Source organism: Peromyscus maniculatus, chromosome 17 (assembly GCF_049852395.1).
Source record: "Peromyscus maniculatus bairdii isolate BWxNUB_F1_BW_parent chromosome 17, HU_Pman_BW_mat_3.1, whole genome shotgun sequence".
In the NCBI taxonomy this organism is placed as follows: domain Eukaryota; kingdom Metazoa; phylum Chordata; class Mammalia; order Rodentia; family Cricetidae; genus Peromyscus; species Peromyscus maniculatus.
In genome coordinates, this window is record NC_134868.1 from 9,759,349 (window position 1) to 9,775,331 (window position 15,983).

The window sequence follows — 15,983 nt, forward strand, 5'->3', positions numbered from 1 at the left end:
CAGAGTGAGTTCTAGGACAGCCATGGCTACACAGAGAAACCCTGTCCCCAAACGCAACCCGACAAAACAACACAACACAACACCACAGAAAGGAATCCATCAGGGCATGCTGCTCAGCAGCGTGCGTGGCCAGTGTTGGGTGCAGTTCATGCAGCTGGGTGCAGGGCACCTTCGTTCTTGTAAGGTTATCTTCAGGTTCAGACGCCAAGCTGAGGTAGTTTATGGTTGGCTCTGGACACCTTTCAGTGGAATGGCTGAGGCCTGCAGCAGTGGCCAATCCTGTTGCCTGCCTAATCGAGTGAGTGGCAGGAAGATGGATCAGTCTCTCTTGGTGTTGGTATTGGTCAGAGCAGCGTCCCGAGATAACTTCACCTCATTCCTTGGTGTTTTAGGTGAGATGAGCGAGAGCCGAGCAAAGAGAGTTCGAATCAAAGAGGTCGACGGCTGGACCCTGAGGATGTTAATTGATTATGTTTACACCGCAGAAATTCAGGTCACAGAAGAAAATGTACAGGTAAGAGCAGACGCTTCACGCCGCTTAGCTCTTTATGTGTGCTGTTTTTCTAATCTAAAAAACACATTCCCACACAGCATACAGTTCGTGCCATCAGTAATAAGATTCATTGTTGAAATTTTATTTTCTGAGGGATATTGGGGATGACTACATCTTCTTAATGGTGTTTCAGTCCCTTTTATATATCTTCTCGGATCTGAGACACATCTTTTATCTCTCTGAGTAATGCTCCCTCTCTGTGACAACACTGTCACAGTCTTTATGGCTCCTGCTTCATGCAGCCCACAGTTTTTCTTTATTCCTTTGAAGGATAAAGTCTACAAAGGATGTTTTTGACTGCCAACATTCATTCGTTCCTTATTGGGTATCCTCTTTCAGTAAATCCGGAATTTAGCCAAAATTTGATGTGGCATCTTATTTTCCATAGAGAACAAATGCTTTATGTACGTAAAATAAATGTATAAATGTTTTAAGTGCCGTGGAAGGATGTGGCTGAAAAAAAGTGGAAGTTTCTTCTTAAAACAGCCCCGATTTGAATAAGAACGGTCCCTACAGGCTCATATATTTGACTGCTTAGTCTCCAGGGAGTGGAACTCTTTGAAAGGATTAGAAGGATTAAGAGGTGTGGTCTTGTTGGAGGAAGTGTGTCACTGGGGGTGGGGCTTGGAGGTTTCAAAGGCTCAAGCCAGACCCAGTGGCTCTCTCTTGGCCTGAGGATGAGGATGTGGGTCTTAGCTACTGCTCCAGCTCCATGTCTGCCTTCATGTCATCCCCAGTGGTAATGGACTAAACCTCTGAAACTGTAAGCAAGCCCCAATTAAATGCTTTCTTTTATAAGTTACTCTGGTCCTGGTGCCTCTTCACAGCGATAGGACAGTGACGAGGACAGGCTCTTTTCTGTGAATATTCCTCACATAACCATCTTCTCCTTCCTGAGAAGGTCAGCTGCTGTTCTCTTTTTGAGACAGATCCCTTGAGCCATGCATTGATTCAAGTACATGAGCGCACGACAGGCATGCATAGAATTTAAATTTGGGTGTGTTTATTTTGTATTTGTTTGGCAACTTTTTTTTCCAACTCAACAGAATGGCTTTTCTTTTGTGTGCTGTGTCATAGGGTAATGGGTGTGCATGACGCTCCCCTTTTATGGATTTCTGCAGTGAATGGACATGTTAATATTTGCATGCAAGAATCCCACAGGCCGGACTCCCCCCATCAACATTTAAATGTTTGTATTTATTTAGTCCCTTCAGTAGGGATACTGTGTTTTAAGGACAACAAAGAGAACTGTTTTTAAAGCTTTTAGTTTATATGCCTGGGTTTGTGTGAGTGTATGCCATGTGTGTGTGTGTGTGTGTGTGTGTGTGTGTGTGTGTGTGTGTGTGTGTGTGTGTGTTCAACCGCTCATGACCCCTGGAGCTGGACTTGCTTGTCATCTTCTCAGCATGCATGTGGAGAACCAAGCTTTGGTTTTCTGGAAGAATAAGCAAGCGTTCTCTGCTGCTGAGCCATCTCAGCAGCCCCTAGGACCAAACTCTGAAGAATCAGCTTCTCAGTTCTACTGGGACAGATCAGATAGGGGCTCCATATTTCCTGCCCCTGACGGGCGGAAATGTTCTCCCTCGTATTGAACAGAGACTGAAGAACCGCTGTCCTGGCCTGATGCCTGCTAAGTGTAAAATGTTAGCTGCAGGAAGCTGATGCTCCTGGCGATCCTTTGAACTATTCTCTTTATAGACTGTATAGACTTGGCTTGGACCTTTCACTTACGAGGTAAAATGTTTGAAAATCTACCATGCGTTTTGGAGTTGTGACTAAGGGTGATCGGATCATATGCTTAATGATCCATCCAGTTTTTTGTTTGTTTAAATCTGTGGTGGAGCATGCATGCTATGGTACACATGCAGAGATCAGAGGACAACCTTGCGCGTCATTTCTTGCCTTCCACCTTGTTAGAGGCAGGGTCTCTTTGTTGTTCAACACTGCGCCAGGTTAGCTGACCAGCAGGCTTCCAGGGAGTCTCCTGTCTTGCTGTAGGAACTTTGGTATTATTAGGATACATCCTACTGTACCCGGCTTTGTGTGGGTTCTGGGGATTTGAACTCAAGTCTTTATGTTTGCATAGCAACCACTTTACCCACTCTGCCCTCTTCAGAACCTTGAATGAACATGTGTTTTAGTGTGGAGGAATGTGTTGGCATTATGTCAGGAAATGAGAGTAGGTTGCAATACGTCACCTCCTTCTGGGCTTTTCTGTATATTTAAACTATTTGTGGGTTCCGGAGACATTGTCTTCAATAAGAAAGTACCTTGGTTTTCCTTTGTTATGCTTTTTATTTGTTGATGTGCATGAGGGTCCTTATGCGTGATACCTATCTAGCAGATGGGTTACAGGTTTCTGTGACACGGAATGGCCATGTGGAGGGAGATTGCTGAAGATGTGCAGGCCTGAGAGTCTAAACAGTAACTTCTGTCCTTCCTGTAGTTTGTAGCAGTTTTTACTGTGGGAACATTGCCTGTGAGAAGTGAGAACACCTCTCAGGTTTCTTTTAATAACTGTCACACTCCCGATTTAATATATTAGTCACAGCCTTTGAGAGGAACTCCTTGCCGTGATGATTTGCCTTGTGGGCATTGCAGAGCCCTTACAGAAGTACATTCTCAAAGTTGCGTTGGGCGGCCTTCTTAGTTCTATAGCTTTCCTTTAGAGAGGGAGGGGGTTTCTTTAGCTTAGGGGTACCCTGGTTTAATAAAATCCGTATTTTGTAGTCCACTGGAAAGCCCATGTTGTGAAAAGACATTTGGGACTTTCTGGAGCTAGTAGTTTTTAGTGGACTCTAGGGTAAGGCTGTATAGATGAGTGAGTGTCAAACTTCTCTTTACTCTGCTTTGATTATCTCTGTCTGTCTGTATGTTGTTTAAAGTTTCTTATCCAGTCCAGACCATTCTGAGGAAAGGGGCAGTGCGCCAGAGGTGACTGGTGACCTCGGGACGGTTATGTTGAAGTCTTAAGTGGTTACCTGGTGACACCAGGCTGGCTGCCTTGTGTACTGTTTTTTTCTAGAATGGGTGGTGAGAACAGAACACTATAGAATGCAAATTTTTGCTGTTGTTGCTTGATTTTCACATCAGACCTAGAATCAAATCTTTTGCAAGACGAACTCCTTTTTCTAAGCCTCTGATTTGGAAGCAAAGCTGAGTGACAGTGTGACAAGTGTCTCTGGGGTCATGTGTTTTGTCGAGACTCTCGGCGCTTTAGGGTACTTGGGACCAGCTGTCTCTCGGTCAGCTGGTGACAGAAGAGGACCTTTGTCCTGTTTCTCCTGTCTTCTAGTAGGAGTTCCTTTTCCCAGCGGTCTCCTGTTGCATACATTTAAAACACCATGATAGCTATTTGAGGTGAAGGCTGCTAACTTTGAGTCACAGTGAGGGAATGAGTAATTTGAGGATTTCACTCCAAAGAAGGAAGAATCTCTCTGTATTATATAAGCAATAAGGCTATTTCAAGTTTCCTTGATTTTGATTTTTTTCACCCCTTGGTAGTACTGTTGGTTTTTTGTTAGGTATTTTTAAACTTTGAGTTTGACTGTTTTGTTTCATATATTTCAAAGTTGATGAATAATTTGAGCTAGATGAATTTACAGTCATTTGGGTTCTCAAGGGAAGGTGAAAGGAAAACCTGTATTTCCCCATGACCTCGCTCTAGTTCGGCCTCTTTGTACAAATAGCATATTGTCTTTTCTGCCTTCTTCCTAACTGGCTAAAATGTGCTACCGCATGTCTGAATTTGCTTCTTAGCAGACTTTATAAATGTTATAAATCTAGGGAATAAAGAAAACAAAGCTGCAGCCTGCTGTTAAAAGGGCTTTTAAATGTCTCCAGTCACAGACGCCTCTAAGCTTTTCCTCAGGGGAGGGGAAAAAGAATATGCCTGAACTTTTGCATGCTTTCAGAAGATCCATGTACATTTTCCTTCTTTCTCACTACTGTAAGAAGCCATAGCCAGCCCAGCATTGTGGCGCATGCCTGTGATACTAACATATGACACATGCCTGTGATACTAACATGACACATGCCTGTGATACTAACATATGACACATGCCTGTGATAGTAGTAGCTCAGCTGTTATAAACCTTCCTGATGCTGCGACCCCTTAATACAGCTCCTCAGGTTGAGGTGACCCCCAACCATAAAATTATTTTGTTGCTACTTCATAACTGGAATTTTGCTAGTGTTATGAATTGTAATGTAAATATCTGATAGACAGGATGTCGGACATGTGACCCCTGTGGAGGAAGTGAGAACCTCCCTCTGCATGAGGGAGGCTGAAGTGGGAGGGCCATGAGTTCGAGGATAGCAGAGGGACCCTGCAGGCATCGATGCAGGCAGTGATCCATGAAGAGATGAGAATGAAAACCTGGTTCAGATCGACTTCGTCGGCATATTTAAAACACAGTATAATTTGGGGAAAAGTTTCTAGCAGCATCCATTCCCATTCCAGGTATACTAAAAAGCTTACGATATGACTACTTAGACACTCCTTTACAAAGGACATGTGACCATGAGGGTGGGTTCTGCAGCTAAAAGGCTAATCTGCTGTGGTTTCTGATGAAGTTAGCATAGAGGTCAGCAGTATGTAAAATACCTGTGACATCTCCCCAAGAGTGGGTTCAACTGGGAGCTAAAGATAACTGTCTAGGGAGGGAGAGTCTGGGATGAGCATTCTGGGAGATTTGGGCAAGGTCTGCCTCCACAGATAGCAAAAGGATCACCGGATCCTAAACAATATCCAATCCCAGCCTTCTGGGCAGGAAAACAGGTATTTTATCTCTTCCACTGAGGAGAGGCCCTTGTGTGTTTAACATTGCTGGTTTCCCTGGTGATCTGTGGGTGCGAGGACCGGTGTGACTCCAACAGAGGGCAACATAGTAAGAACCCTGTCTCAAAAAATACAAAAACCATAGATGCATAAAATAAAAACATATGATTGTGTATGTGAACATTATTAAAGCAGCATTTTTAATCAGGTATATCTCCAACCATAGACTATGCATTATATGTGTGTGTATTTATCTCACTAAATGTTTGTAGTGTTATCTGAGGTATGTACCGATTGCAATTAAAAAGATAGGCTCAGAGTGCTTAAATAATTTGTTCAACACCATCCAACTTATAAAGAGATTTTATTTTATTTGTATGCATACACATTAGTGTGTGCCAGTGGTCAGTACTGGTGTCTTTTTTGCTCTTCACGTTACTGTGTGTGTGTTGCATATGTGTGATAGATGCGTACGAGTGTGTATACTCGCAGAGACCAGAGGCAGGCATTGGATAGCTTCCTGCATCACTCTCTGCCTTATTCTTTTGAGGCACGGTCTCTCTCTGAACCTGGAACTTGCATGTTTTGCTTAGACTGGGATCCAGCAATCCTCTTCCCCACCCCTCTCCGTGCTGATATTATAGGGATATAGGGCCATGCCTGGTTTATACGTGGGTGTTGGGATCTGAACTCCAGTCCTCATGCTTGCCCACCAAGAACTCTTAGCTGCCGATACAATCTCTCCTTGAACCTGGAGCTCACTGCTTTGACTAGTGGCCAGCAAGCCCCGGAGATCATTCTGTCATTGCTTCTCCAGTGCTGGAATTATGCATGTGTGGTGCCGACCCCACATTAGGCGGGCTTGTCCTTTCCGTTTGTCTTTCTTTTTTGCCTCCCTCCCTCCCTCCCTCCCTCCCTCCCTCCCTCCCTCCCTCCCTCCCTCCCTCCCTCCCTTCCTCCCTCCCTCCCTTTTTCTCTTCGGTCTGGATGTTAGAGATCAAACCCAGGTCCTTGTGTTTGTACAGCAAATACTTTACCTAATGCATCATCTTCCCCATCTTTATAAAGAGACTTTTATAAATTAAAGAATATTGACTGGGGATATATAGTTCCATTGTAGAGCACATGCCTAGACTGTGCAAGGCCCTGGCTTAGATCCCTGTACCACCAGAGAGAAAAGAAAAGATCGAGACTTTTATAATAGAAAAGAAAATTTCCCATATCCCAAGGTTACTTAAGCTAGGTGTTAGCATTTTTGGAGACTCTAAAACATTTCAACTTTTTCACTGTTTATTTTTTTTACTAGATTTGTAGTTTTGTTCCATACATTTTGACTTTTCAGCTTTGGGGTATGTTTTGGCTTGCTAAAAGTAGGTGTTTTTCACTTGATGTAAGTGTGAAAACCAAAGGTAATAATAAAGTGTGAAAAACAAAAGTATTAATAAATAGTGCTATGTAAACAAGTGCTCACTCACACAGTGATTTTATGAACATTCATCTTTTAGCTCCATTTGTATTGGAGTGCTGTCATTGGAGGGGGATTTGATAGTTTTAAGTGGGTGAGTTTTAAGTAATTCATGGAAGTTATATGTTGCGTCAGCCGGAATTGTTTGGGACAGGAATATCTCATTTCTTTAGAAATGGAACAAATTCAAAATGAGCACTTTTGAGAGCTTTAAAATCCATTCTTGATAATAAACACAAATGGCAGTGGGGATGGTTGTCGTGGTGAAGGAGGGGATACTGATAATGGTGCCAGTAGAGGAGGTGGTGTTGGTGATGATGATGATGGTGGTGGTGGTGGTGGTGATGATGGTGGTGGAGCACGTGGTGTTGGTGCTCATGGAGGAGTGGTAATGGTGATGGTGAAGGAGGTGGTGTTGGTGATGAGGGTGATGGTGGAGAAGGTTGTGGTGGTAGTGATGGTGGTGATGGAAGAGAAAATTGTAGTGATGTTGTTGGTGATGATAGAGGAGATGGTGTTGGTGATGGTGGAGAAGATTGTGGTGGTGATGGTGATGAGGGTGCTGGTGCGGGTGGTGATGCTGCTCCTGGTGGTGCTTCTGGCAGTAATGGTAGAAATGGAGTGGGGGTTGAGGAGGTGAAATGGAGTAGTAGATGGAGGTGGTGGTAACGGTAGAAGTGATGGCAGAGGTAGAAGTGGAAGAGGCAGACAGCAGTGTCTGTTACACGAAGAGCTACCACACGAAGAGCTACTGGTATGTGGATGTGAGAGCTTTAAACTCAGTTCCTGGTACTAAACACAAATGGTAGTGGGGATGATTGTCGTGGAGGAGGGGATACTGATAATCCTATAGCGTCTATATCCTAGCTTATCCATAAAGAAATTTGGCTAAGGGAGAGGTGATTGGCGTGACCAAAGTCAAGTATGTTTGGGATTTTGGAGTGTCTGTTCCTACACGGGGCTAGAGAGCAAGCCCAAGATCTGGGACTTGGCATGTGAGGCTTTGGGGCCCACACTGTGGCTTCGGGGAGCACACTCATGTACAGGACAGCTGGGTTCATGGCAGGCCAGACTGTAAACACTGGCTTGGAGTTTGCTTAACTTGGCAGTCTTGGACAGGATTTTTGTTGTTTGTTTGTTTGGTAAATAGCACTGAACTGGAAGACCAGAGGTTTGAAGCATCTGGCTGTGGACTGGACAGGTGACCAGTTGGACCAGAGTGGGTAACCACCGCTGTTTCCCACACGTGGCTTGTACCTTCTCCTTTCTCACTTCCGAGCTGTTCAGTTTGCATGTTCTTTTCCTCACTGCCAATAGTGATCTTGACGGATTCCAGTTTTCGATCGATCATCTGTTAAATATTTATGGAGGGTTTAGTATGTGCCAGGCAGGGTTCTGTCCATTGACGATCCAATGTCAAACAAGGAGACAAGGTCTCTGTCTGGAAAACCTTTATGTTGTTGTTGGGGGCGGGGGCAAGGCAAACAATAAGCCCTCAGGTAAACAGGATAATTTTGAATTATTACTGTGCTCTGGGGAGGACTCACTTGAGCAGAAAGCTGAATGAAGAGAAGTAAGGAGGGACAGAGAGATGAAGCAGAGAATATCCCCAGCAGAAGGAACATCATGTATAGTGATGGCAGGAAGCTGGGCATACTTAAGGTCAAAAAGTAAAAGGTTTATTGGCTTTTATGTTTTGTTTTGTTTGTCTTTGGTTTTTTGAGTCAGAGTCTCTATACATGGCCATTGGCTCTCCTGCAACTCACTCTGTAGACGAGGCTGGCCTCTGCCTCCCCATGATGGGATTCAAGGCATGCACCACTGTGCCTAGCATAAGGTGATTATCATTTGAGGAGAGTGGTCTCTTCTTTATTATGGAAAGAATGGAGAGATGACATTGGGAAGGTAAATAGATCAGATGAAGTAGGAATTTATGTTAGTGAGGAGGTGGGGTTTTATTCTATATGCAGGTTTTAGACATTACTTCCTTCTTCCAGTTGCTGAGTGGAAGATGGATTGTAGGTATAATAGTGAAAGTTGGGAGGTCCTTTATTTCATTTTTAAAAGTTTTATTTATGTGTTTAGGTATTTGCCTGTATGTCTGTCTGTGCACTGCATGCATGCCTGGTGCCCAAAGAGTCCCGAAGAGAATAGTGGATCCCCTGGGCCTAGGTTGTGAACAGTTGTAGTCTACCATATTGGTTCTGGGAATCAAACCGGAGTCCTTTGGAAGAGCAGGTGCCGTCTCCCACTCCCGAGGTCATTTAGATACCTGTCGGGGTAGGTCAACTGAGAGGGTGGGTGTTTGCCATGAAGTGGTGAATCGTGGTTATTAGATTTGGGAGATGTTTGGAGGTGGGGCCAATGAAATTGGTGTTTGCCTCGAGGGTGATAAAGGTTTAGTGTAGCAGACAGTCGTGTATTGTTTCAGATGGTGAAGACATGGGATGGGGGCACAGTTTGGAGATAGCGGGGACTGGGGAATTAGTAGTTCTTTTTTGGTAATGCTCCGTTTGACTGTTGAAGTGTCCTTCTAAAGTGATGTTGAGCAGGTTTGGTTCTGTGGTGAGAAAGGATCAGGTTTCACGAACTTGGCACTTAGGTGCGCTGTGGAGGTCACTGAACTAGGTGCCATCACTTTGAGCTGGTAGCGTAGGGAATGGAAGGAAAAAGAGAATGAAAGGCCAGGGGTCGTTTCTGCAGTCTGGATGAGCAGATGAGTAGCCAGTTAGATAGCAGGAAGCTAGTTTTAGAGAAGGGAGTACTCGGAGGAAAGATGCTGGTAGTTTGCGACAAGCCAAGAGTGGAGAGTGATTGACGTTGGCTGGGGCAGCGCCATGAGGGTGGGTGTTATTACTCAGCGGTTTACCTCGCACAGTCTCGCTTTGTCCTGATTATCTGGTGTCTTGTCTGATTAGTGCTACTGTACTGAGAAGTTCCAGAGTGGATGGTGAATCAGAGGGCCACACTAGTCGATACTGCCCTGAAGATTTGGATGTGGTGGTGAGAATGAGAACTTGATTGGAGTGGACTGGAGACGGCAGAGATCACAGGCTGCTCATCCAAAGCCTTTTGCTCTGAAATCCGAGAGAAATGTGCTGGCTGAAGGGGGTGAGGAGGGTAATGGGGGGGATTGTTTCTTAGTGCTAGTATCTTAAAGCAAGGTTCTACAGCAGTCAGAATGACTCATAGAGAAGCAGAGCTTGGTGAAAACAGGAGAGAGAATGAGAGAAGGGGATACTTGGGAAGGTTTTACAAAATTGATAAAGGTTAAGATCTGAAACAAAGTAGAGGGATGTACCTGGGGTGGGAACAAGAAAAGTTGTTCCACTGTTGAACCAGAGGAAATGCACACATGTTTATGGGTTTAAGTAGGCTAGTGGCGGATAGGTTAGATGTCCGTCAGCCTGCCTGTATTTGTAAAGATGGGGGTGGTGGTAAGTTACCTGCCTAGATGAAGACGGGGAAAAGAGATACTGGAGATTGAAGAAGAGACCAGCAATGCCAAGTCCTCATCTTGGAAAGGACAAAGGTGAATTTGCTCACGAAGCACACAGTATGTAGAACTATCCTGTTGAGAGCTCGCTTGAGATTTGTAGTCAGAACAACCAGCTAGAATGGTTGTGTGACTTTCTTCAGTCACACTCAGCCATCTCCATATAGAGATGATGAGCAGAGAGCTACGGCTTTAAAATGCTGCAGTGGAAGCCACCCGCACTGTGGCCTGATCCCACCACTATTCATCTTTAGCGGTTTGCACGTTGACAGGTTTAAGTCACCTGAGCTGGGCCGAGTGACTCGCCGTGTCCCACATTTCTGTCATCCGTCCGTATTAGTGAAATCCAGGGGGAGAACACATGGGTAGGTGATTGAGAGGCGTGGGGGAGAAGATGGGTGTGTGAGCTGCGGTTCCCCGCTTCAGAGCCGTTGTTTGTGTTTTCACTGTCTGGATCTGAAGATCTTCAAAGCCTGTCAGAAGCTGTGCTGTGGAGGAGAATTGGGGTTCAGGTTTTTACAAGGCCGTTGGCGAATGAGCAGCAGTGACTCATGCCATTGGCTAGTCTCACTAAGGAGATTGAGAGGATGTGAGCTTCGAGGAAGCTAGGTGTAGGGAGGAGGAAGTACCCGTGGGGGTTGACATCGGCGTGTCGTGAAGCTCTGCTGTTATTTTGGGTGGGGACGGTGCCCAGTTAGTGGGATAATTTCAGTAAGTCATCATAAGAGATTAGGAAGTTCTAGTCATGTCTAAAGGCTGTCGCTCAAGAGTGGAATAGGAAATAGGTGCTAGAAAGTTTCCATGTTCTGTGAAACTTTTGAGTTCTAGATTGTCATGTAAAAAGTCTTGCTGTGGAGTGTGGGTTTACATGGGGCATGGGAGGGAAAAGTTTGCTAAATAGTAGGTTCATGACTGAGTTTGTTACTAACTGGATGAACACATTGTTACTTGAGTATTTATATATGTATACACACACAAATGAATATCACATTTCCCCGTTTTTCTTATATTAGTTATAACCTTGTTTTATTTTAGACAAAAAGGTGTGTGTGTGTGTGTGTGGTGATATTTTGCTTGTGTTCTGACAAATAAAGCTTGCCTGGAGATCAGCGTGCAGAGCTAACCACTAGTTATTTAATTATAGAGACCAGGCAGTGGAGACACACACCTTTAATCCCAGCACTTGGGATCTCATGCCTTTAATCCCAGCACTAGGGAGGTGGAGACAGGAAGTGATATGGCTGGGTGGAGAGAGGAATGAATATAAGGCGGGAGGAGACAGAAGCTCAGCCCTCTTTCGGTCTGAGTCATCATGGAGGTAAGAGGTGACTGTGGTTAGTTCCTTTGCGTCTTTGATCCTTCACCATTTACCCCAATCTCTGACTCCAGTTTTTTATTATTAGGACCAATTAAAATTCATGCTACATTTTCTGTTTCCTTTTTTATCCCAGACTGCATTATTTATCTACTGCGTATATGTGTACACGTGTGAGTGTGCGTGCCACAGTGCACATGTGACCAGAGGATAATTTTGAGAGTCAGTTTCCCCCTTTCACAGTGTGGGTCCCAGGCTTGGTGGGAAGGATTCCTCTGATCTGTCTCTCTGGCCTTCCAGATTGCATTCTTCTGGGTACATTTCTAATATGGAAATGCCCAGTATGCGACAGTGAGACTACCTGGGAAGCGTAAGTACTCAGTAGTCATCCCAAAAGTAGGTTTTTCCTTCAGTGAACAGACATGCAGATGGGCCTGCTTGAGATGGGGAGCCGTGCAGACAACCTCAGAGTGATGGCTGGACCTTGACTTCCCATTCTGTTTCTTGGCTTTGTAGCTTTAGAAACCGTTTCATTAGGGTTGGTTGAACTCTTGGGAAGTAGATCAGGTTAGTCAAAATTAAAAGATTAATACATGAGCCTTAATAATCTTATATGTTCAGTAGGGCCATAGGTATTTCTATGGAATGTTATGTGTGTATGGACTGTGGAATAATGAGTGTGATTACCGAATCTAGTTAGTTATGTGATAGAATTTGTAATCAAAGCATCATGTGGGGAATATGGACTCCCAGGGAAGAAAGATTTTTGTTTGAGATGAAGAGGTGGGGGTGGTCCTACTGAACTCTCAGTCTGTTCTAGAACCGTGTTTCACACGATGTGGGTATTGACTCTGCACCATGAAACCCAGCGCCCCCACCTTCCATAGGTGTACTCGGAAAACCTTAACAAGCAGTTGCTGTCCACATAGCCTGTTTATTTAGTACACTGGTGGTTGTGCTTTTCTTCCCTGGGCACGAATGGATGTCGATAGTTAACTCTACTAGCTATGGTAGATCACTAAGGGTAGATCACTAAGGTAGCGATTCTCAACCAGGGGGCCCAGGAATTTTGAGTTCTTTTGAAATCCCTTGTGGATATTTAATAATGTGGACATCTACACTATTAAAAAAATACTTTCTTCTAAAAGAGATCACAACCATATATTTGATTATGGACTGGCCTGCCCCCCACCACTGTGCTGGGGAGTAAACCCTTAACCTCATGAGCCTCTTAGGCCAGCACTCTACAGTGGAGCTGTGTCTCCCATCCCTTGGTTATATTTTATGCTTACTGACATGTCCCTTTGCAGGTCTGCTCTCCCATTAGTGCCCTTTGGTCATCTCAGTAGGTTGACCTTTCTTCCTTCACAGCGGCTGTATGTTTAGAAGTTGTTCAAGTACCACAAGAGTGGAAGTTCAGTAGGAGACTTAGCTTGCAGGTGAACAAGAGCATCCCCTGAGCAGTCTCGTTAAGTGTTCTTACTGGCCTCTCAGGACATAATCACTTAAGTGTATAATGCTGCGTGTTTAAACGACAGTCGCACAACTCAGAAAATAATAATAAGCCCTTAGAGTGGTTCTCTGCTAGGAAACTCCATGGGCCACTAGACCCTGGCTAATTATCATGTGATCATTTACAGCTCAAGTCCCGAATTACCATTAGCTTCAAGAATAGATTTGAGTAGGGCATTAACCTTTCTGTCTCCTCAGCCATTAAGTGAAGGCAATAATGTCTTGCCATATCATGGAAATGCTGTAAAATGCACCAGTTTAAGCTTGCAGAAATATTAAAGAGGCTTCATGAGTGTTGAACAGAAATAAGAAATGGACAGCAATAAAAAGGAAGATGAACAACTCATCAAGATTGCCTGGTATCACTGGGTAAAAGTGGCCCGTCTGACACCATATATTCTGAATCAGGGCATTTATTGTTGTTGTTGTTGTTAGTTTGCTACAGAGTTCTCTCCATATAGTGAGTTTTTTGAGTTTGGATTAGTGTTGAGATAAAACGCTGGAGTGGTTGTTGTACCATGATGTATACTTGATTTATAATAACCTATTCGATTGGTTTGACATGCAGTGGCTGGTGAAAAAATGTTATGTCTCCGAGCACAACATGTGGAGGCCTTTTGCCTTCTACCTATATTCAGTTTTACTGTGTGATAGAAAACATGTCCTTAGATGATGTGCCTAGAAAGCATAAAACTTAAAACTTGAAAAAAAAATCATATCTAAGAATCCCTTGGAGCAAAACCTCAGAATAAATGATTGTTGATAGTCAACCATTATACTCACTGATCAATGAGGTTGTGTCATTGATATTCTAATATTTAGTAATCTTCTAACATGTTTTATCAACCTCTCCAGGATGGCAGACATGTAGGTTTGGTATTATCCAAAGACAGAAAAATTTTCAGTTATTTACAATTGAGTTGTTTTGTGGAAGTCTAATTTTGGTGGAATAGTTGAGCAGCTAGAACATGCTTTTTCCAATCATTGCAGTTAAGTTGTGTTTTATTCCATGTACATTAGGAGGACAGAGAACAGAAAAATCTTATTTAAATTTGCTATGGGAAGGTTGTTACAGTCAGTGAGTTGGAGAAATTGAAAGCCTTATCCTGATAACATCTTCTAGAACTCAGTGGGTACAAGCCTTGACGTACTCTGGGTCCTTGTTTGGGACACAGCTGGGTGTTCCAGAAGCTTCAGTAATTAATTTACATGTGGCTTTGTGTCATTAAAGTATGTAATCCTTCAAGATGTCCACACGGTTGAATCATTCTGAGACTGATGTTTTTAATCACTTTGTGAGGCACATAAAAGACATTTATCTTTGTGGACAAAAGCGACTTGACCCTGATTATAACACTGAAAATTATAGCACTGCTGTAATAATTTTGAACAATACTGAAAAAATAGAGGTAAAAAGCCTCAGCAGACAGGAGCTTTTCGTGGGCGTTGATATTTGCTTCCTGTTGCCTAGGTATAGAGCCTGTGTGTGGCACATTGGAACCCACCTGGCTGCCAGTGCCCTGAGTATTTCTCTCCAAACAGGCTTAGCTGTAGCTCGAGTTTTCCTGCCTTGACCACAGTCAGGACAAATCTTTGTCACCCGCCAGTCCCACAGCCGCTCAGACCCAACCAAGTAAACACAGAGACTTATATTGCTTCAAACTGTATGGCCGTGGCAGGCTTCTTGCTAACTGTTCTTATAGCTTAAATTAATCCATTTCCATAAATCTATACCTTGCCACGTGGCTGGTGGCTTACCGGTGTCTTCACATGCTGCTGATCACGGCGGCAGCTGACAGTGTCTCTCTGCCTCAGCTTTCTGCTTCCCAGAATTCTCCTCTCCCCTTGTCCCACCTACTTCCTGCCTAGCCACTGGCCAATCAGTGTTTTATTTATTGACCAATCAGAGCAATTTGACATACAGACCATCCCACAGCACTTGGCGGTTAAGAAAGCCTGAAATTCAATTATTTGTGGATCTGGCATGTTAAGTTTCAAATCAAACAAATTTTGTAAAGCCAAGCATGATGGCTGTACACATTTTAAAGTTAGTATGACCTTTTGAAGTTTGACGTCTTTGTCTCATTGGTAGGTTAAGAAGATTCCTGTACTTTTGATAATCTGTTGATTTTGAAATTTCAATTGTGAAAAACTGAATACATCACTAATATGTATTCATGATGTTAGTGTGGTCTGGGGTGTATACCTGAGGTTGACTTAAGTGTTTTCCTTTATTGCTTGCCACCTTATTTTTTGAAACAGAGTTTCTTATTGAACCTGGTATTTCTCAGTTGGCCAGACTGGCTGGCTAGTGAGCCTCTGAGCTCTTCCTATCTCCACCTCCCAATGTATAGATTATAGGTGCATGCCCAGCTTTTTACTGTGGGTGCTCTGGATCTGAATCTGGTTCTTCGTGTTTGCAGACCAGACACCGTACCCAGCGAGCCAGCCATCTTTCTGACACCAATTGCTATTTTAAATGAAGTCTCTGAATGCTACTGTAGACGTTTGGTTACATAACTGCATTTGATGTTTTTGTTTTGATTTATTTTAAATTTTGGACCCTACTAGACAGGGCCATTATTTTCCATTAAAAAAAAATCAGGTGTATGGCTTATGAATGCCACCCGTTGACTTCTGGGTAAACTCCAGTTTGTATTTTCTGTTGTATTTTGATGGTGATGAAGGGCCTATTGTGTGTAGCTCCATGGCTGAGCTACATCCTTAGCCCTTAGTGTGGGTTTTAAGGGCTCATTTTCATTTCCTTAGTGAAGTATCATTTAGATCTTAACTGTGTAGTTTGCAGAATTTTAATAAGTGCAGCTACTTATGACCCATGGTGCATCAAGATACTGAACATGT

The 15,983-nt window shown here is 43.6% G+C and overlaps 1 protein-coding gene across 1 annotated transcript in view; it reads left to right on the plus strand.

The window, feature by feature from the left end:
* Window positions 1–15,983, plus strand: part of Klhl2 (kelch like family member 2) — a 113,091-nt gene that overhangs the window by 37,471 nt on the left and 59,637 nt on the right. The window contains exon 4 of the mRNA XM_076553833.1: window positions 393–514. Coding sequence (XP_076409948.1) covers window positions 393–514 — 122 coding nt within the window. The remainder of the gene's footprint in view (window positions 1–392; window positions 515–15,983) is intronic.